Source organism: Phoca vitulina, unplaced genomic scaffold (assembly GCF_004348235.1).
Source record: "Phoca vitulina isolate PV1807 unplaced genomic scaffold, GSC_HSeal_1.0 scaffold16, whole genome shotgun sequence".
NCBI lineage: Eukaryota > Metazoa > Chordata > Mammalia > Carnivora > Phocidae > Phoca > Phoca vitulina.
Genome location: NW_022589719.1, coordinates 31,052,149 through 31,073,906, shown reverse-complemented (window position 1 = coordinate 31,073,906; position 21,758 = coordinate 31,052,149). Strand labels below are relative to the sequence as shown.

The 21,758-nt window shown below is 59.8% G+C and overlaps 1 protein-coding gene across 2 annotated transcripts; it reads left to right on the top strand.

Moving 5' to 3' along the window:
• The first annotated feature begins 204 nt into the window (after nucleotides 1-204).
• EHD1 (EH domain containing 1) lies at nucleotides 205-21,518 on the top strand. 2 transcript variants are annotated; one of them, XR_004300699.1, is made up of 6 exons: nucleotides 205-714; nucleotides 4,721-4,818; nucleotides 15,756-16,168; nucleotides 18,567-18,731; nucleotides 19,085-19,744; nucleotides 20,349-21,511. XR_004300699.1 is itself a non-coding variant. In XM_032414373.1 (5 exons), exons 1-5 carry the CDS (start codon nucleotides 311-313, stop codon nucleotides 19,607-19,609), a joined length of 1,605 nt encoding a protein of 534 aa, XP_032270264.1. In that variant the 5' UTR covers nucleotides 205-310; the 3' UTR covers nucleotides 19,610-21,518. The 2 variants fall into 2 exon arrangements, 1 of the variants encoding a protein (XP_032270264.1); XM_032414373.1 differs by having other exon boundaries at nucleotides 19,085-21,518.
• The last annotated feature ends 240 nt before the right edge of the window (nucleotides 21,519-21,758 follow it).

Genomic DNA, 21,758 nt, shown 5'->3' with positions numbered 1-21,758 from the left:
CGCGGGTGGGGCTCCTTCCTCCCCTGCCCTTCTCCCCGCGGCCCGGCGCGGTAGCGGCGGCGGCGGCGCGCGTACGCGCGCGCCCGAACGCGGGGCCCGGCCCTATAAAGGCCGCACGGCGAGGCGCGCGCTCCACTCCGCGGAGGGCGCCCCGCGGGCCGTGCCGTGCGCCTGCGCAGTGCGGGCCGCTCCCCGCCCCCTTGCCCCGCTGCCCCTCCGCCGGCAGGCCGGGCCCCGCCTCGGCTCCGCGCCCTCGCCCTGCTCTTAGCCGCCGCTCTGCCCCGCAGCAGCCAGCCCCGTCCCCGGCAGCATGTTCAGCTGGGTCAGCAAAGATGCCCGCCGCAAGAAGGAGCCGGAGCTCTTCCAGACGGTGGCCGAGGGGCTGCGGCAGCTGTACGCGCAGAAGCTGCTGCCCCTGGAGGAGCACTACCGCTTCCACGAGTTCCACTCGCCCGCGCTGGAGGACGCTGACTTCGACAACAAGCCCATGGTGCTCCTCGTGGGCCAGTACAGCACGGGCAAGACCACCTTCATCCGGCACCTGATCGAGCAGGACTTCCCAGGAATGCGCATCGGGCCCGAGCCCACCACCGACTCTTTCATCGCGGTCATGCACGGCCCCACCGAGGGCGTGGTGCCGGGCAACGCGCTTGTAGTCGACCCGCGGCGCCCCTTCCGCAAGCTCAACGCCTTCGGCAACGCCTTCCTCAACAGGTACCCGCCCCTTGCCCGGAGGAGGGGGGCGGAGGGGGACCCCCGGGGCCGCACTCGGGTCCCGACCCTACCGTGGCGGCGGCCCGGCCCCGCCTCCCTCATCGTCCTTTGTCTCCGAGGCCCCAGCGAGCCCCTCGGCGATCGCTCCCTGGGACAAGGGCCCCTGCCGCTTCGGCCCACCCGGAGGTCTGGGGGGTGGGTATCGCCGCCCCCTCGCCCGCCCCGTCACCCCCAGAATTTTCCAGGTTATCAGTTTAACTCCCAAACCTTCCAGCAGATCCCAGCCCCACTTCCCTCAGAACCGGGGTCAGCGTTGGGAAGGTGAGAGATTCCTGTCTCCACCTCCTCCCAGTGTAGTCCCAGGCTGGATGCACCGAATTCATTCAAACCAGCCCCTTCCGCCCTCCCTTCCTTCAAGTGGCTGCTGCCTAAGTGTCATGGAAAAATATGTGAAACTTTTCGTCATTCCCTTTGCTGCTGTGCTGTGCTTCCCCCGGGACCGCTGGTTTTGTGTGGGAGGGACAAGGAGGATCTGCTGTGGCCTGCTGAGTTTGGGGGCAGCCCACGGGGTAGCAGACAGATGGAGTGTGAACATTTCTCCCCGGGGGTCAGCTCGAAAGGGTCTGTACTCCTTTAGGGATTTCGGGAAACAGCCTCAGTCTGTAGCACTGGGAGGCCTGGAAGATCTGGGCCCTGACTCCCTCACGAAGATGTTCCTTAACTTGCTTGGGCCTCAGTTTCCCCAGTTACATGGGTGAAATCTGTCTCCTCATGATCCGGGTCATGTTCCAAGACTCTGACCCTCATGATGCTGGGAATGAAAAACATTGGTCTTTCTATGGAGTCAAGTTCACTCTTCTCTAAAGGAGCTCAAAGGCGCTTGTCAATGGTTCTAAAATCCCTGTCCCCACCCCTGCCCCCAGGGACATACCAAAGGACTTCACAGATCTGCCTTTCCTGCCAGACCCCATGCAAGGAGTGACTCCACATGCCTTTTTTTTTTTTTAAAGATTTTTTATTTATTTATTTGACAGAGAGAGACACAGCGAGAGAGGGCACACAAGCAGGGGGAGTGGGAGAGGGAGGAGCAGGCTTCCCGCCGAGCAGGGAGTACGATGCGGGGCTGGGGCTGGATCCCAGGACCCGGGGATCATGACCTGAGCCGAAGGCAGACGCTTAACGACTGAGCCACCCAGGCGCCCCTTCACATGCCTTTCAAAGTATGTGTCGGGGACGACCTAGGAAAGAATCCTTGACTCTTGCCTTCCAGGTCTCCGCCCTGTATGATCACATTCCTTTCCCGACACTGTCCAGCCACACAGGGTGAACCAGCTTGCTCCTGATCCAGGCCAGTGGCCAGCCTACCTCTGTGCACAGAGCTGACTTTTAACAGAGAAGACAGGCAGACTCCTGTTACGTTTTTTTGCCCCTTTTGGGCATTTAAGCCCGGCCTCCTGTTTTATGGTTGATGGCGTTGGTGTGTCACGGCTGGAGCTGAATAAAGCCCTTCGTGTGAGGGGCATGACCCTCTTCGCCTTGAGCCCTCCTCCAGAGAATACCTGTGTCTCGGAATTATGGTGCCCGTACACGGGCGATTGGCCCAGACTCTTAGCTGGTGGGCCCCAGAGGATCTTGTGCGCAGTTTGGCTGCTGTGCTGGGAATTCCAACCATTATTAGGTCTTGCCTTTCACACAGAACTTTGGGAAGCTAGAAGGAGGGATAGGTACACCTTCTGTCCTCGGGCCTCCGCTTCTAATTGTGAGAGCAGACTGCTTTTGAAAGGAGAAACGGGGTACTCAACCTGTTTCTGAATTTGGAGACCTAAAGTTTCAGAGTCGGAGGGGATCGTAGACGTCATCTCGGTGGTTCAGGAAGCCCGAGCTTGGAGGGCTGTGCTCTTTGTTGAGCTCACCAGGGCAGCTTAATGCAGTGCCCGCTGGCTGACCGCCTTCATGCCTCCGGTCACCACCTACTGTGGGTTCTGCCTGGAAAAAAGCGCAGGTCAGGGATGCTGGGTCCAAGACAGACACTCTGATGATGCTGGTGCCACAGAATTCAAGACCCACACTTCTATTTATTATTATTATTATTTTTTTAAGTAGGCTCCACACCCAACATGGGGCTTGAACCCATGACCCTGAGATCAAGAGTCGCACGCTCTACTGACTGAGCCAGCCAGGCAGCCCTTATTTCCCTCTTGCCACTTCATCTCCAGAGGGTTCTCGATCACTAATAGCCCTGCCAAAAGGGGTCTTAACAGCCAAGGGTCAGGGAGGGCACTGCTTTGCCCTGGAGCAGGGCCCCGAGCTGTCAGCCTGTGGAGTGCTCAGAGTGCCGGCCGGCTAGCCAGGGCGTACAAAGGGGGCTCTTCTCTGGCTGACACAGCCTCTCCAGGCAGCTTAAAGAGACCCATTGAGCCATGAACTTGACTTTCTGCCCTTTTTACTCTTAAGTGGCTGCTCTAAGACTAAAATCCAATGGAGCAGACCAAGACAGACTACAGTTAGGTTGTCCTAAGAGCAGCCTGTGAAAACCGCTTGCGGGGCGAGAGGCAGTCAGTGCGCCCTTGGTGGTGGGAGATGAAGCGGCTGCGTCTGTGGGAGCGGCTTGCCCCCTTCCTCGTCTCCCCCGCCAAGCTCCCAGGACTCCGCGGGGCATCTCGTTTCTGGGTCTTACAGATGTTGTCTTACTCGCGGGTCTCCTTTACAGGGCGGTTTTATGTACTGTTATTTTTCAGAGCCAGCTGTACTTCAGGTTCTTCTGAGTTGGGCTTCCCTCTGTGACCCTTCCCGAGCAGGAGCCCCAGGTGTGGCGCACCACGGTCAGGGCAACAGTGAGGACCGGGTCCAAGGTCTGCGGGTCAGCCGGTGTTGCCCCGTTGTGCTTGCAGGCAACACCCCTCCCCCTGGCCAGCTGCCGCGGGCCTGGCCACTGGTCACTTGGGGGGGAGCTGCAGGGGGGGGGTAGGGCCAAAAGGAGAACCTTACAGCTCAGATCCCTCCCCACAGTTGGAAAGGCAGCTTTAAGCCTGCATCCTACAGACAAAGGGTCAGTATTTTCTTTGCTCACAGTGTCTTTTTCAGAGAAGTTTTTAAAGGAGCCTTTTCTGTGTCCAGTAAAGAATTTCTGCTATCAGTTGGGACAGCCCCTTGCTGTTCTGGGCTGTTCTACGCTCAGTGGGAACTCAGGCACACATGGCTAAGCCCTCGCTCGGGAGTTGCCAGCCCCTCTGTGGCTTCATTTGTTCTTCCTCGGCCTGCTCCGGCTTTCGGAGAATGATGTCTGTACTCCCGGCCCCGCCAACCAGCCCACGTGTCCCCCAGCGTGTACTGGCTGCCCCCTGCTGTCCCTTCGTCCAGGCAGCTGGGTGGGAGGGATGGGCTGGTCCCAGCAGCAGCAGGAAAGCCTCTCCCCACCTTCAGTGTGTGGAAATTTAGCTAAGTCCCAGTGTCACCTTTCTCTTTCTCTTCTGGAGTTGACCGGTGGCCTATCTCGTGCAGTTTTCACTAGCACATCAGCAACTTGAAAGTTGAACTCTTGAACTCTGGGGGAAAAGCTAATGTGAGGGAAATGCTGATGCAAGCCAGTTTGAGCCCCTGGTTGGATTCCCAGTTAAGACAGTACGGAGTTCAGGGGGGCCTGGGTGGCTCAGTCAGTTAAGCGTCTGCCTTTGGCTCAGGTCATGATCCCAGGGTCCTGGAATCAGGCCCTGCCTCGGGCTCCCAGCTCAGCAGGGAGTCTGCCTCTCCCTCTTCCTCTGCTCCTCCCCCCTGCTCGTGCTCGCTCTCTCTCTCAAATAAATAAAATAAAATAATATTAAAAAAAAAAAGACACTACAGAGTTCAGGGGCCACCCCTGGAAACACTAGAAAACCTCCTGTAAATGCCTTGCTTTGGGAAAGGAAGGCAGAGGTGGAGAGGAGAGTACACAGAAAGCCGCCCGTCGCTTCTAGAGCTGCGAGGGCTGAGTCTTGACGTCTCCCCTCCGGCTTTTGCTCCCGTGCAGGTTCATGTGTGCCCAGCTGCCCAACCCGGTCCTGGACAGCATAAGCATCATCGACACTCCCGGGATCCTGTCTGGAGAGAAACAGCGCATCAGCAGAGGTAAACAGGCTCCGACACAGCCCAGGGCGCCTTCCCTCTGCGGTCTGTGACGCGGACCACGTGCTGCCCCTGAGGTCCCTCCCAGCCCATCTTACATTGGCCCGTGTCTGCCCAGCGCGCTGAACCCCAAGGGGGCAGGAGTTGCTCTCTCCCTTGGCTCCCTGTGCCGAGGGTACTAAGAGCTGTCCGGGGGAGAGCACAGCCTATTTTGCGTGGCTCTCGTGCTTTCCACCCCCCGGGGCATGCTGGGAGAGAGGGCAAGCTGGCGAGATGGCACCTGGGGCTGGCTGTGAGGTCACGGGAAGTCACTCCGTGTCTGGGCTCCGGGTACCTCTGCCAGCATTGCTGTTCCCCTGGGGCGCCCTCACCCTACTTGGTGTGTAAAAGCTTTGCCTCCCGACGCCGTCTAAATTCCTGGCAAGCCCAGCAGGTCTGTGAGGGAACACTGGACCCGAACAAGCCAGCCGGAAGGAGAAGCTGCAGGAATTTGTTAAGTGTTTAGGGGCTCCTGGAAAGGTGTTTCAGTTTGCTTCGGGTTGGTAATCAGCAGCCTTCCCGGGGCCTGGAAGGTTTTCGTGCCGAGTGTTGGTGCACCAGGCCCCCGGTTGTGTCAACTGCTGTCTGGACTCCGAAGATCTGGTTCAGGATGAGCCTGAACTGGGTTATATTTCTGCTGCTGTTCCATTTTGTGGAGGGGCGGGGAGCCTTGGGGCCTGAATGCTTCCTGGCAGGAGCGTGAGGGCAGGCCAGGAGGGGAGTCTGCAGCTGCAGATGTGAAAATGAAGTAGGACCACACTCAGACAGGGGTTGAGAAGGGGCCGGATTTGTGTATCATTAACTTGCAAATCTTTCCCGTGCCCCTTTCCCTCTGGGCTGCCCAGCATTGGCCAGCATTGGCCAGCTTTGCATTTGAAGCTAACGACCTGGTATGTGGGAGATGTTTATGTCTCCTGTGGCTTAAAGGGGGCAGGGACCCCGTTCTTGGTGCTGAGAAACCTTGCTTCTCTTTTTTTCCAGGCTCTGGGCCCCTGCCAGGAAGGGCTTGCATCAGAGCACCCTGAAACTGCTCTCTCTGTCTCGTTTAAGCTCTTAAGCTCCGCACCCCAGTGATAAAGACACTCCTAGGAGTTCAAGGGAGCAGCTTTGGGACCCCTTCTAAAAAGGCAAGGGCTAAGGGCACCTGGCTGGCTCAGTTGGAGGGGCATGCAACTCTTTGCTCTCAGGGTTGTGAGTTCGAGTTCCACGTTGGGTACAGAGATTACTTACATAAATAAAAAAGAAGGGGCACCTGCGGTTAAGCGTCTGCCTTTACCTCAGGTCATGAGCCCGGGGTCCCAGGATTGAGTCCCTCCTTGGGTTCCCTGCTCAGCGGGGAGTCTGCTTCTCCCTCTGTTCCCCACTGCCCCCCGCTCGTGCTCTTGCTCTCTCTCTCACTCACTCTCTCGCTCACTCTCTCAAATAAATAAATAAAATCTTAAAAAAAAAAACAACTTTAAAAATAAAAAGGCGAGGTTGTTTTTCCTTACTGCTCTTGTTGTTCCAAGCTGGTTTTAAGAAAATGTCTGGTAAGCATTAAAAAGACCCACAAGGGGGGATTTATTCTCCGTTTACTTCCAGGCCTGAGTTATCCTAGAGAGACTCTCTTCGAGGCTCCACAGTGTTATCTTCGTAATGATCTGGAAGAGTAGGCAGGGGGGCTGCTTCTGACTGGGGCCGTGGGCTAGAGAACTAAGCCATCTCTGGGGTGCGCACAATGCTCCCAGCCTTGGGGTCAGTTGATGTGTACACATCTTCGGATAGGGACAATAGCTCACGAGAAGAGGCTTATCATCTCAGCAGGCTGTGCTCACTGTGGCCTTCAGAGCTGGGAGTTAAGGCATTTGAGGGAAAGGGCATAGGGCCCTTGTGACCCCCGTAACCACTGTTTTCCACCAGTGCTGTGGAGTCCCCTGCTGGGAGGCATGTCTTTGACACGTCAGCCTGGGTCTGGAGAGCCTAGTGGGCTGACGGGTTGGGAGTATAGGTCTTGCTGCTTTGGGCAGCCTGGCCCTGTCTGCTGGGATGTCCCCCCCTCCACCCCGCCGCCTCCTCTTTTCCTGGTTGGCAAAAAGGTGGGCAGTGATGTCCAGACCTGCTCTCTCTGGGACGGGCACCCCCGCAGCACCTCCCTGGGCTGTCCAGGTGGTGGATCAGCACCCAGGGTGCACTTCGGCTGTGCCAGTGGGGGATGTGGTGCACGAGGCAGTCCTGGCCTTCAGGTTGTCCACGCAGGTGGCAGATACTCAGAGGAGGAGGCCCGCAAGAGACGCCAGGCTCACCCCTGGTTGCCTCTGCCCCCCTCCAGGTGTGAGACTGGCCCCTCTCTGTCCTGGGGAGACACAAGGCCTCCCCCACCCTATCGTGGGCAGGAAGGAGGAGTGGGGCTTAAAGATAAGGGCATTGCTCTGATTGGGGGAGGGCTTCCTTCTGTGAAATAGCGAGATCAAACTGATTTTAGTAGACAGTTTCTTTCCCTCCGGGACCCTAGGTCTCTCGGTTTAAAGTATTTTACTAAAAGTTACCAAGTTGGGATTTGCTCTGCAGTATGTTTGGTGTCGGCGTTTTATCAGCCGGAGAGAGACCATCACGCAGTACCTCTCTGCTCTGTTGGCTGTGGTCTTCAAGGGAGGTGGCCGCTAGCTGGGCGGGGAAGGAGTGGCCGTCTGCTTGGAGGCCCCGCCCACCAGTCCTCGCAAAGGTCCCATGTTGCCCTGTCCAGCAGAGGAAGTCAGAGGAGGGCAGTGCGTTCCAGCCTCCCCGGCCAGCTCTCCCGTCTGCTCCCTTTGCTGACAGCATGGAGAGCAGGTGTTTCCCTCTCAGCGAGATAGGGCCAGCAGAAAACACGGGTCCTGGGCAAGCAGCGTGCGCTTCTGCGGTCTGCCGATCTCGTTACCTGGGAACAGAGGGTTCTTCTGGAGGTTGCCTGTGCATTAGAGTTGTTAATTAGGTTTACATCCATTTCCCACCCTATCTGCCAGGCCCCTCCTGGCTTCTTCCCCTTTTCCCCATGGTCCCTTACGTGTGCAGGAAATATTGTCTGGAAAGATAACGTAGGGGCCGTGCAGGCCCAGAGCAGTCAGGATATAGGGCAGGCTCTGCGAGAGACCCCTGAGAATTACTCCGGGAAAGAGACGGGGCCTCCGTGGGAGTCTCAGGGTGCACTTCCCTGTTGTGCTAATCTGAGTGACTTTAAAGATAAACGTTCTCCTGTGTCAGCAGAGAAGGTGATCTGTGGGGACAGCATTCATTCTTGAGTGCCATGTGACTGATAAAGGGCGTTCCAAAGGGCATCGGGGCCTGGTGGGGCGGGCGCCCTTGGCTCCCAGGCTGCCGCCTGCGCCTGCGCAGTCACGAGCCGGAGCAGAGATTTCCCACAGCGGGTCCCCGGGGGGCAGGCACGCTCAGGTGGAGGTCCCAGCGTGGGGCTCAGGGCCCTGGCCGGGGCTCTCCCTGCCATTGTCACCACGCGGCTGCGAGCTGGCCGTAACTTCTGCGCCTTGGTTTCCCCCACGCAAGTCGCGTCAGCAGGGAAGCGTTCCTTAAACTCGGGTCTGGAGACCGACGCCCCGCCGGCCTTGTGCCCGGCTTTCTGCAGACCATCTGCGTCCTCGCCTCGGGAGCCGGTGCCCCTCAGCTGTCCCACAGCTGCCCCGGGATGACACTGCTGCTCTGCAGACGAGAAGGCCGAGGCTTGCCGCCCGGGCTAGTGTGTGTCTGCGGGCCCAGCAGGAGCTGTGCTCACGCCACCCGGTTGCTGAGAGCGGACGCTCAGCTCGGCTCCCGGGAGCGCTGACAGCGCATACCGGGCGAGTCTTTGACCCTCGGGTGGTGACCGTGCTGGGCTTCTGTGCTCTCCTGACAGGCCTTCGCCTTCTCTCCCGCCCTGAAATCAGACTCAGTTCACAGATGGACCCGAGGTCCAGGGCTTGGAACAACCCTGCTGGCATCTTCTTCCTTTTCCCTGTTCTCTGCCTCTAGCCAGAAATCGCTCCCTCCACCCCAGACCCTCTGTGGATGGGTGTAGGACCCCTGGTCGAGGCTGGCTGGTCCCCTAGCTTCTCATTTGCCCTCCTGCTGACTGTCCCTGGTTCCCAGGCTCCCTCCAAGCCTGGAAGCCATCCCATTAGGCAGGTAGGGCCTTCCAGGTGCAGAACGGAGTCCTCTGACTCCGAGGTGGGGCCGCGCTGTGGGCAGCCCTCCCTTCCTGCTGACCCCTGTGCTGACGACCTCCGGAGCTGCCCCACCCCTAAGAGCCCTCCATCCAGGTCAGGGTTTTCTGCAGCCCATAGAAGGCTCCATGAGGTTGCCTGCAGGCCTTGGGCTAGGCCACGTGCTGTGTCCCTCTTGGATTCCCAGCGCCCACAGTACAGATGATGACAGAAGGTTCAGGCCCCAGCGCAATACTTTAGGAGCCGGGGACCCTGGGGGGTTACTGCAGCCCATGTGCTAACCCCTAGCCCTAGTACCTAGTGCTCAGTGACATGTTCAGCCAATGCCAGCTAATTACAAATAGACACCCAAAAATCCAGGGATTCCCAGACTGATTAGAAAGGCCTTTTTCTGACTAACATCCCGAGGAGGCCAGAGGCTAGGGGAACACTGAGTCAGCCGGAGTCTCCCTTCTCAGGGCCCCCAGCCTCGTCCAAGCCTCCCTCTCACCCCGCCATGCCCCCCCGCCCCGCCCCCGGTCCCCTGGACAGCTTTTGGCCCGAGCGTTTGGTGGGAACGCGGCGCTCTGCCGAGGGGCGTGGGCCACCGCCCGCGGAGGACTGGTACCAGCCGGCGCCCGGCCCCTGCGCGGTCCCCGCTCGAGCAGCTGTGTGAGCGCCTGCGGACGTTCCATTTATATTTGGTGGTACGAGGCATTCTTCGAGCGTGAGAAGTGGTCGTCGCCTACACACCACTCAGAATCTGCGCTCCTTGAGCCCGAAATACAATTCCTGTGTGTAAATAAGAGCAAACATTTACCAAGTGCTTACGGTGTGCCAGGCACTCCCTTGCTGCCCACAGCAGCCCGGCGCAGCAGGGACTTAACACCCTGCCGTCACAGACGAAGAGACAGGCTCGGACAGGGGCCGTGGCTGCTGGGGTCGCGCAGCTGCTTGACGAGGAGAGGGCTCCGATTCAAGTGCCGGCCTCATTCCAGAGTCCATCTGTCCCTCCCTGCCCTTTGTCCATTTCCCGGTCACATTTGCAGAGGTCTTCGCCCTCGTTAGGCGCACGGCTCAAGGAAGCAGCTGCGTAACCACCACCGCCAGGATCAAATCTAGTCTTTCCATCAGCCTGGAGAGTTCCCTGTTCCCCTTCGTAGTCCCCTCCAGTCCCCGGCAGCTCAGACCTGATACTTAGCCCTGAGGTTTTGCCTTCTCCAGAATGTCCATACGAGTCTTCCGTGCCTGCCCTCCTCCACTTAGTGTGTGCTTGGGGGCGTTCATCATGTATTCGAGAGCATGACCGTCGACCCACCATTCCTCCCGTCCCGTGCGTGTACCCTCATGTCTTACCCATTCACCTGCTGAAGAGCCTTTGGGTTTCCAATTTGGGGCAATTTTAAATGAAGCTCCTACAAACATTTGCGTACGGTGTGGATTTCAGTTTCTTAATTTCCCTTGGGTAAATACCTAGGAGTGGGGAGGCCCCTTTCTCCTCGCCACTGAGCCACCCCAAGGAAGTCCTTCCCTGAAGAGTGTGCCCGCCCGAGGAAGCTCGGCACCCATGTCGGTCCTCTCTCGGCTCCTTAATCTTTGTCCTGCCATCCTGTGCCCCCCTCTCCCGGGTGCGGCACCGGTTAGAAACGTGTATGGTGGGAGCCACGGCAAGAAATACCAAGGCCCACACAGCTTGAATGGCAGGAAACAAAAGTCGATTGCAGACAAGCCCTCTATTGTTGATGTTCTAGAAACTTGGAACGTATGAAGCAGCTTTTCCACCAGCTGCTGGAACTACCTGTGTTTGGAGGGTGTCAGGAGAGGGAGAGGACCTGTGACAACTTCCTCTCTTCCGCCTCTGTGCCCGTGGCGGGGAGCGGGACTCTTGTCAGGACTGCCGACTGGTGAGGAGCCCGAGCGGCCCAGACGAGGCTGGGTGGGAACAGAGCAGAGACCTCCTGTCCACGTGGCCCGTGTGCTTACTTCCCGAGGCCGAGCCCAGCCCTCAGCTGGGTGGCCCTGAGCGTACAAGCGATTCTTCTTTGTGCCCCCTTCCCCAGTCCCCACGACTGTGCATGCGTGTGTGCTGAGATTAACCACGGTAACCCTTCTACGTGCACGGCTTGGTGGCATCAGGTACATTTCGTGTTGTTGTGTGACTGTCCCCACCGTCCACCTTTCAGACTTTGCCATCTTCCAAACGGAAACCGTAACCCCATTAACCACTCGTTCTCCTATTTCCCCCTGCCCGCAGCCCCTGGGTGCGCTCTCCTTTCTGTCTCTGTGGACTTTGGATGCGTGGCATCGTGCAGCGTTGGTCCTTTTGTGCCTGGCTTATTTTATAATCTCCCCAAAGTCCCAGAATTCAGTGGCCAGACACATCCTGGCACCGAGGCAGACCCCTCGTGTGTCCCGAAACCTGGAGGCTCACCGCCTCGGGCAGTGCTGAGGGTAGGGGGCACCAACACAATTGTCCCCCTGCCGCCCCGCTCCGGGCTGAGTGGTGGCCGCGGCCGCCCTGCCAGGTGCATGGACTCGATGGAGGCTTCGCTGCTGCTGCTGCGGGTCCAGCCCTCGGTGTCTTTCGAGACACCATCTCTCAGGCCAGAGTGAGGGTTTGGTGGACAGATGGGGGCCGGGTGGGCCTACGCGGTCATATGCCTGTGATGACATCATAGCGCCCGTGCCGTGACCCTTTTAGTGACCCGTGGACGTACTTGGCCAGCACCATGTCTCCCTCCCCAAAAGTGAGAGCGTTTTTCATAATAAACAGGAAATTTCATTTACCTGCAAAAAAAATGGACTTAGAACTCTGTTGGCTCCAACTTGAGGTGTTGGCGGGTAACTGGGTTTGCGGGCGGGGGGCACTTGGGGTTCTCGGCTCTGCCGCGGTGACTCCTCCCCCTCCTCCTCTCTCTGTCTTTCCGGGAGTCGTCCTGGGTCCCCACCAGCGCGGGAGGGGGCGCAAGGCCACTTTGGGTGGAGTCTGGGGAGTGAGCTCAGCTCCCTGTGCGCTGTCCTGACCGCAGGGCCAAAGCGAACTTGGGCTGGAGCCCAGCCCATCCGGGAGCCCCCATTCCCATTCCAGGCACCTCGCATCCGGCATCACTGCCTCCCCAGCTCTGCGAATCTGTGCTCCGTCAGCGTGCGGCGGTCTGAGGACAGGCAGTGTGACGAGGGACGAGTTGGGCCTCATTCTTGCTGAGAGGGAGCCGTCATTCAGTCCTGAGGCCTTGCTTTTCCAGGGCTGACCTGCCGCTCCCAGGGGCAGCCATAAAAGGCTCCCTGCCCGCTTCCCTCGCCTGCTCCTCGGCCCTCCCGTCCTGGGTTTCTGCTGGGGGCGTCTCTCTGGGCACGCCGTCCGGTGGCTCTCGGGGCCGGGGGTGGGGGTGGGGGTGGCCATGTCCTCTGCACCCAATGGCCTTTGGTGCTGGCTCCAGGCTGTCTCCCACTCTCTGAGCACCGATAGTCGGGTGGTGGGTGGTCTGGCTGTTTCCAACCCTCTGCCTGGGCCTAGGGAAGGCCGATGGCTGCCCTGACCAGGCTCAAGTTCAGATTCACCGGGACCTTACTGCCCCTGCCCCCTCCCCCGCTCCACCTCCCCGCCCCCATTAGAGACTCCGGCCGGTTGAGGGGCTGCCTCTGATCGGAGCGCCCTGTCTCCCGGGCGTGCTGTGGGGGGAACAGACTGCCCGTTGCTGCGTCGCGAGGCTGCTGTGCTAAGTCAACAGAAACAGTGAATCTGGGGTTTTCCTGAGGTTCCGGTGTCTCACCCCAAGGACGAGAGCTGGCCGCTGGTCTCAGAACCAGGCTGAACTTCGGCGGCTCTCAGTTCCTGACCGGTTCTGCTGTCCCCAGCCCCTCGGCCCCTCCTGCCTGTGGGGCCTGTGCTGGGAGCCCCGTGTGTTACCTGATCTAATCCCCCCTACGGTCAGAGGAGGAGGAGTTGTTTTTGGAATTTTACAGATGAAGAAATGGTAACTCAGGAGTTCGGAACTTCAGGTCAGGTCGCAGTCAGCGGCCGGCGCCGGGAGTCGAATCCAGGGCTGTCTTATTTAAGAGCCTGTGTTCTTTCTGAGTGTTTAAGTTCGGGGAGAGGCTTGGAATGCTATGGCTTCGGGCGCACACGGCTCTGAAGCGCACTTGAACCTGGGGGGCCTGGCGGCCAGAATGTTTATCCCGCCAAGCAGACCTTCACCCCTCGGCACACCCCCAGTGTTAACTGTTTATCTTAGAGCCCTTGCGATGGGGGCCTGGCTCTGGCCTGAGTGGAGGTAGCCTCTTGGGGAGCCCAGCTGCTGACTTGCCTTCAGTCTGGGAGGCTTGGCAGGAGCGGGAGCAGCCGAATACCACTCTGATGACCCACTCAGCAGGCTCCTTACCGGAGGGGCGGGGAGGGCTGCCCCCCCTCCTCACGGCGCGGTAGTTCATTCTGTCCGTTTTCTTTGTTCTCTCCCTCTACCTGCTACTTTTCTGTAACCTGGCAGTCTGGATAATGCGTGGCCAAATCCCAGTTTGGTCAGAGGGTCGCGAGCATGTTTTGCAAGGGATGCTAGCCAGGAGCAGGCTGTCAGGACGAGGAGATTGGTGGGCCCGTTTCTGGGCAGGGTCTCGGGCTCTTCTCTATGAGAGCAGCTTCTCCGGCTTACTTTCGGAGCCTGACTGCGCTCTGGGGTGTATTTGGTGCTTCTTAGGAGGCCCGGCCTGTATTTGAGGTGGCCTGTGGGGAGCAGGTGAAGAACAAGGAGGAGCCCAGGGACAAGGAGGCTTGCCCAGAATCAGCCGGAGAGGAAATGGTAGCTCAGGGGCTTCGACCCAAGCTTCCCAAGGACTTTTAGGCCACTCTTGTCACCTGGTCTTCCTACATCTCCTCATCTTTGCTCCTAAAAGATGAGAAATAGGGGCGCCTGGGTGGCTCAGTAGGTCGAGCGTCTGCCTTCAACTCGGATCATGATCCCAGGGTCCTGGGATGGAGCCCGGTATCGGGCTCCCTGCTCAGCGGGGAGTCTGCTTCTCCCTCTGGCTTGTGCTCTCTGTCTCGCTCACTATCTCAACTAAATGAAATCTTAAAAATAAATAAAAGATGAGAAATAGAACCTTCACTTCTTCTGGGGGCAGTGGAAGAAGTGGAAACATTTTAAAGAGGCGTGACTGTGAAATAGGATTTAGGTTAAACTGCTGTCGGAGAGACCCCAAAATCCATTGGCTTAAACCAGATATCAGCTAGTTCATGTGGAAAATAACAGTCCAGGCCATCCTGAACGTTCGGCTTTCATCTCTGAACTCAAGGTGGTTGCTCCAGCCCCTGCTATCACATCTGCATTCCATTCCTCAGGAAGGGAGAAAAGGACAAAGGTCTCATAGACCTTGTTCATTTCTGCCGCAGGAGAGGCTAGAAAATGCGGTCCTAAACTGGGGGGCCCTGAGTTCAGCCAGAACTAGACCGTTGTTGTCAAGGTAAGAGCTACGGTGAGCGGTCTCTGCTGCCGACGGCCCCGCCCCCCAAGGGGCCTCCACTGGACGCTGGGAGACCGCGTAGCCTAGACTTGAGAGCTGGACGTGATCTAGTCCAGCCACCTCGTTTTAGAGACGCATTTAAGGCCTAGAGAGGGGATGCAGTGTGTAGCATTTCGTAGGCCTGTCGTAGAGCAGTGGCCAGCGAAGTTTTTCTGAAGGGTCCGAGTTAGTGTTTTTGGCCTGCAGGCCTGTGGTCTCTGCCGTGGCTGAACTCTGCTGCTGTGGACAAGAGCGGCCACAGACGGTGCGGAGGAGCGTGGCCGTGTCCCGCTAAAACTCTTACTTACGGGGCGGGGGGGGGGGCGCCTGGGTGGCTCAGTCCTTAAGCGTCTGCCTTGGGCTCAGGTCATGATCTCAGGGTTCTGGGATCGAGCCCCGCATCGGGCTCCCTGCTCAGCGGGAAGCCTGCTTCTCCCTCTCCCACTCCCCCTGCTTGTGTTCCCTCTCTCACTGTGTCTCTCTCTGTCAAATAAATAAATAAAATCTTTAAAACAAAAAAACAACTTATTTACGGAACAGGTGATGGGCCAGCTGCAGTTTGCCAACCCCTGTTGTGGAGAATAAGTGAGGTTCCTGGAGAAGGGGGGCCCAGCACGAGCACCCCACGAGTAGCAGTTGCAGGTGTCCCAGCTGTTCCTTACTGTCCTTGTCGTGTAAGGGCATCCAGCCGGCATTGGCAGCCCCCGAGTCTCTGTTCTTCTCACCACACTGCTGGGCTCCCCCTCCTCACTTTTGCCCTGGTCTGAGCCACTTTAGAGCCCAGATTTTGTGACTTCTTCTTTTTTTTTTTTTTTTAAGATTTTATTTATTTATTTGAGAGAGCGAGGATGAGTGGGGCCGGGGGCGGTAGAGGAGGAGGGAGAAGCGGACTCCCCGCTGAGCCGGGAGCCCAACACGGGGCTCAATCCCAGGACCCCAGGATTATAACCTGAGCCTCAGGCAGACGCTTAATGGACTGAGCCATCCAGGCGCCCCTGGATTTTGTGACTTCTCTTGCATTATTTATCTGTGGCTCACTTCTCTGTGCCAGGTGCTGCTGGGCGAGGGTATCGGGTGGGTACAGAAATAGGGGGGACCTGACGCCCCTGCCCTCGGGGTGCTGTGCTGGCCCTGTGAGGACATGGTGGAAATTTAAATGACACCAGGCTGAGAAGTCCGAGGTCGGGTCAGGGAGGAGAGCTCTCAGAGCAGCCTGGCTCCGGTGCCCCCGAGCTCATCCCGCTCTTCCTGCAGGTTATGACTTCGCTGCCGTCCTGGAGTGGTTCGCCGAGCGGGTCGACCGCATCATCCTGCTCTTCGACGCCCACAAGCTGGACATCTCTGACGAGTTCTCCGAGGTCATCAAGGCCCTCAAGAACCATGAGGACAAGATCCGCGTGGTGCTGAACAAAGCCGACCAGATCGAGACCCAGCAGCTGATGCGGGTCTACGGGGCTCTCATGTGGTCCCTGGGGAAGATCATCAACACCCCCGAGGTGGTCAGGGTATACATCGGCTCCTTCTGGTCCCACCCGCTCCTCATCCCTGACAATCGCAAGCTTTTTGAGGCGGAGGAGCAGGACCTCTTCAAAGACATCCAGTCTCTGCCCCGAAACGCTGCCCTCAGGAAGCTCAATGACCTGATCAAGCGGGCACGGCTGGCCAAGGTAGACTGGGGGTGGGGGGCAGGGCCTCCTGCTGGGTGGGGCCCATGGGGGCTGGGACTGGCACTTGGGGCCCCAGGATTGGTCTGCCATGGCTTTTGGGGTGCCCGAGACCCATCCCCGCAGACCTACAGCCACACCTACGTTGCCCTGTGTCTAGACGGGTCCTCTGTGCGCCCATGCGTGTGGCCCTTTCTCAACTGAGTCTTCTTGATGCATGTAGATGTTAGGCGGGAAGGGAACACTGGGCCAAGGGGCGGCCTGGGAAGTGGGGAGCCAGTGGGGGTGCAGCTCCAGTCTTCATCGGCTTCCCCTCCCAGGCCTGTTGATTGAGCACTCCGCGTGTGCGGGGTGCTGGGGACACAAGGGGACTGACACGCACAGTCCCTGCCCTTCCAGCACGCACCAGTCGTACCGGGAAAGCGGAACGTGTAAAGGGAAGTCAGGCACGGTTTTTTGTCCTGTCGTGGGATGCCGCAGAAGCAGGCGACTGGGAGGCCTCGGGTGGGTGCTGACGCATAAGCCAGGACAGGAAGGAGCTAGCGGAGAGATGGGGCGCAAGCCTGTGGGCCGAGGGAGAACCCTGGGCGGCCTCAGCCCCCAGAGGTCTCGTAAAGCATCCAGCCCCTCCCTCTGGCACCTGTTGGCGGCGTCTGGATCGCTCAAGAGCTTGGAATCTCAGCTCCGGGCCACGTACTTCAGGGAGACCCCGGCGTGGCTGGGGCTGGGAGAGAAGGCTGATGCCCCCAGCGGGCCCCTCAGACACACAGGGGCAGAACACCCCCCGATTGAGCACAGCTGCACATTCTGAGCCTGCCTGGAAAAGTCCGCGGGCTGCCACCATGCACATGCGCGGATCATGGATCCGTGGGGCTCAGAGCTTGGCTTCAGCGGGGACCCCGTGCATCGCCGCTCCTCTGACGAAGTGGCCGCGGAGCGTAGGGGTGTCGGGGGCGCTAGGGCTTCGGCGAAGGCATCCTGTGGCCGGTGCAGCAGTCGCCCGGGCTCCCAAGTAAAGGCCTGAGGAGTGGCGCCTCCTCTGCAGGTGGCAGGCCCCCTCCGGGGAGAGCCAGGAGGAGCCCCACGGCCCGCGCTCCTGCTTCCGGGAGCCAGCCGCGTAGCTCCGGCTTTTGAGAGTCCGCTGTGGGCCACACACAGCGGCTCAGGCCGCCCCACACCATCTCGAGGTCTGGAGTCAGGTAGCATTTTGGTGCTCACCGTCTTGAGTAAAAAGAACTGACCTCTCATCTTCTACCACCAGTCTGTGTGTCCACACTGGTTACCAGAGTGCTCGTGGACCATACTGGAGTGTGCTAGAAGCACGAGCCCTCGGGGCCCCACCCTGCACACCTCAACCGCCTGGGGATCTGTATGCACAGTGAGGTTGCAGAATCTGCTCTGGGTCTTCCACCTCTCTCACTTCTGGAAGCTTCCCCGTGCAGGGAGCTGGTTCTGAGAAGGGACCCCGTGAGAAAACCCGCATCACTGGCTCCTGGCCTCCCGGTTCTAGGCTGCAGGGAAGGGCAGCGCTGCTCCCTCCTTGGCCAGCACCCCCCCCTCCCCCAGCAGGGCCGCCTGTGCCCTCTCGAAGCCTCCTTCCGGGACAGAACAAAGGGCGGGCTCCCCGTTCATCTGCAGAAATGGTGTGTCACCTCCTCCGGGCACCCTGAGTCACCACGCCTGGAAAACCCCCGGGCCTCCGATCTCGTGCTGCACCTGCGGCTCCGGGCTATTTGCTTTTCCTGGAGCGAGCGGCCTTCTGTGCCAACCTGCGAAGGCCAACCTACACGGGCCGTGACGGGCGGAGGCGTGGCTGCCTCGCTCTGTGACAGGCCTGCTGCCCTCGGGCCATTCGCACACAGGGCCAGGCCGGGGGAGGGGCTTCGATGGCGCAGAGCTGGCAGTGGGGGGGGGGGGGGGGGGCGGCCGGCTGCGGCCCTTCACGCCCGGACGTTACTTGGCGAGGCGGAGGGCTCTGAGGGCCTTGGAGGGTGCCCAGCGTTACCAGCCCGCCGTGGGGAAGTGAAGGGTGTGCGGCCCTTCGCTGGCAAACACCCAAGTAAGGTACTGAGCGCAGATAAACTTCAGAACATCTGGGTGAAGCCTCACGTGGTTTTCCTAATCCTTACTCATGCCCAGCTCTCCGGGTGATACACTGAGCAGAACTCGGGCCATGCTGGGGTTTTGAGAACTCGACGTCAGCGGCCACCGGTGTGCGCATGTGGGATGGCGGGCTCCGCATCTCCGCCGCGGGACAGGAAGCTGGGGGTGCACCCGGGGCCCCAGAGAGCACGGGCCCCGGACTGCTTCGGGCGGTCCCCGGTGACGGTCCCGGTCCCGGCTGTCTGGGGCAGCCTGGCGCAGGCCCTCTGCCTACACGGTGCCCCTTCCTGTTCTCCAGGTGCACGCCTACATCATCAGCTCCCTCAAGAAGGAGATGCCCAACGTGTTCGGGAAAGAGAGCAAAAAGAAGGAGCTGGTGAACAACTTGGGAGAGATCTATCAGAAGATCGAGCGGGAGCATCAGATCTCCCCCGGGGACTTCCCGAGCCTCCGCAAGATGCAGGTATGGCTGTCCCCCGCTCGCCGCCCTCCCTGGGACGGGGCCTCCCAGCTGGGAGCCCCTGAGTTTAGTGGCCGTGACACTGCAGAGGGGAATGCGGTGACTCACCCCCAGGGGTGGGGAAAGGGCGGGGCGCCAGGCCCTCCAGCACCATCCTGGCTCATCCCCCCCAGCCCTTCAGGGAAGGAACTGTTCCCACCTCCACTAAACAGACTGGGGAGCCAAGGCCGAGGGGCAAGCCTCGGTGGGGGCGTGACCTGGGGCCGGCTCTGTGGCTCGGGACCCCTGCTCCGGCCACTCTGCCTGGAGTCCATGGACACCTGACCCAGCCCTTCCCCCTCCCTTGCCCACCACAGGAGCTCCTGCAGACTCAGGACTTCAGCAAGTTCCAGGCCTTGAAGCCTAAGCTGCTGGACACAGTGGACGACATGCTGGCCAACGACATCGCCCGGCTGATGGTGATGGTGCGCCAGGAGGAGTCCCTGATGCCCTCCCAGGCCGTGAAGGGCGGCGCCTTCGACGGCACCATGAACGGGCCCTTTGGGCACGGCTACGGCGAGGGGGCCGGCGAGGGCATCGACGACGTGGAGTGGGTGGTGGGCAAGGACAAGCCCACCTACGATGAGATCTTCTACACACTGTCGCCTGTCAACGGCAAGATCACGGGCGCCAACGCCAAGAAGGAGATGGTGAAGTCCAAGCTGCCCAACACAGTGCTGGGGAAGATCTGGAAGCTGGCCGATGTGGACAAGGACGGGCTGCTGGATGACGAGGAGTTTGCCCTGGCCAACCACCTCATCAAAGTCAAGCTGGAGGGCCACGAGCTGCCCGCCGACCTGCCCCCGCACCTGATCCCGCCCTCCAAGCGGAGGCACGAGTGACCGCCCGGCCGGGCCCACCGGGGGGAGGCGAGGGGCTGGAAAGACTGAGCAGAGTTTCCTCGGCTCTCAGAAAGGAAAACCACCATCTTTCTTTTCAGGCTGTTCGCGGGCCCAGCAGGGAGGCGGATGATACTTGTATGTGAATGATGGAATTTTGTGCACAAGAACTATGGATATTTTTAATATATAACGTTAGAGGCAGCGTTCTTTCTTGCCTCCTCCATTTGACAGCCCCACGCACACGAGCCCCTGTCCTCCCCCCACCCCCCCCAGCTCTGCCGTACAGCACGTGCCCACCCTGGCTCAGCCCCCACCCCCCAGCAGGTGCCGTGTGTAGACAGGAACCCCAGGATTCCAGTTTGTTTCTAAGCTGAGTACTGCTTCACTGACCCAGTGGCTCCTTCCCTGTCCAGCTCTGCCCCCTCCCCACGCTCCTGGATTAAGCTGGTTCTGGTGCCTTCTGCCTTGCCCTCCCCGGTGGCCCCCATGCACGGGCCCTGCTCTTTGCTCTCACATCGCACCCCCTCCCCCAGCTTGACAGTCACAGAAGCAAGCCCAACTCCCTCTTTTATGAGGTCCAAGGGATGAGGAGGGATGTGAGAACGTCTCCCAGAAAAACATACAAGCTAGTTTTGTTCTGTAAAGTGACACCTTTCATACCTGACCGAATTTTCCAGTAACTTCCCAACCTCTTGTTCAGAAGCTGTGATTTTTGTCTCCTTTCTCACACTCCAACTAGGGGGCAGCTCCACCCAGGACCCGTTGGATGTACAGAGCACACCCTGTCGAGGACCCCAGCGTTTGTGTTTCCTGCTTCTCCCTTTCACTCTCCTGGAACATTCTGGTGTACCTCCTCCCCCACCTTGGATGGGTGGTGGGCCCTCATGAGTCTGGCCTGGCTTGGTGCTCCAGCCCGGGCCTAGTGTCCAGACAGCAGAGACCAGGGACAACCCCGACCGTTCTCCTCGTACCTCCGTTCATTCTCCATGGAAGCTCTCTCCTCCCATCGAGCAGAGCGGGGCAGCAGATGTCTTGGATGTCCTTCGAATAACCTCCCTCCAGGCTGAGGAACGAGGGACTGGAGGCAGCGAGCAGCCAGGGCAGCCTGCCTCATCAGCTTTGCCTTGGCCGGGCTCTCCCAGCACAGCCTCGGGGGGCCGGGATGCACTCCACTCACCGGCTCCTTGCTGGAACCGCGGCGGGGGGAGCACGCTTCCCACCAGGCACTCCCAGGGTAGGTCTCAGGGACTCCGGTGGACCTCTTCTGGCACCACCACCCCCCGCCCTCCAGCCAGGGCTGCTCCCCGGGCCCCCACGGGGTCTGTGTTACCTGCGGCTGGCTTCGGCCCACCATTGTGTGCAGTATTAGGTGAGGGCGGGGGCAGCCTCCTGGTGGGGAAGTCACTGTGAGGTGTCCTGGCTCCTCCCCACTTGCCTGTGGGAAGAAAAAGCAACCAGACACCGCTTTTTTTTCTTGCATTAAAAAAAAAGTTTAATTGTGCTGAAGCTCTCGGTGCTTAGTTGTCTCTTCCAGGGGCCTGCCCCGCCCGGCGCCTGCTGGGACGCTGGCAGAGCATCTGGAGGGCCGAGGTGCCCGCAGAGACCGATGGGCAAGCCTGCCGGGGGGCGGTGGTGGTCCCCGCCCCGCGATGCTCAGCTCGGCGGTAGCTGCTGCCTCCTGCGGGGGTGGGAAGGGGTGAAGTCAGGAGAATTTCTGGTGACAGGCTAGGCCGGCCCCCCAGGGGCTGGGGGAGAAGGTACCCGCATTCTGCCACCTTCACAGCTTCTCCAACCTGGGCCCATCCCTGGCCTTGGGCAGATGGGGGCACCGGGAGGGGTCAAGTAGACAAGGGTGTACTGTGCTCCACACTAGCCGCAGGGTGACTTGGAGACTGGCCCAGCGGCACACTGGCACCGACAAAAACACAATTGGGAAGGGTGGGGCCCGCGAGGGTCAGGGGGACTGTTGGTTCCAGCGGAGGGAAGGGGAGGGAAGGGTGGCAAATCGGAAGCTGATGCGCCCTGGAAGGTAGAACACTCGAGGTGCAGTCTGGGTGGAGACCGGCCAGGCCGGCCCGTGTGTGGCAAATGGCAGAGCACAAAGAGGTGCCCGTGGCTTTGGAGGGCCGGGCTGTGGGCCGCAGCTCGT

Bases quoted from the DNA above. Each gene is read 5' to 3' on its own strand.
- EHD1 (XM_032414373.1), top strand. From the start codon at position 311: ATGTTCAGCTGGGTCAGCAAAGATGCCCGCCGCAAGAAGGAGCCGGAG. The intron at 4,819-15,755 runs GTAAACAGGCTC...CTCTTCCTGCAG, and splicing joins GAAACAGCGCATCAGCAGAG to GTTATGACTTCGCTGCCGTC. The intron at 16,169-18,566 runs GTAGACTGGGGG...CCTGTTCTCCAG, and splicing joins AGCGGGCACGGCTGGCCAAG to GTGCACGCCTACATCATCAG.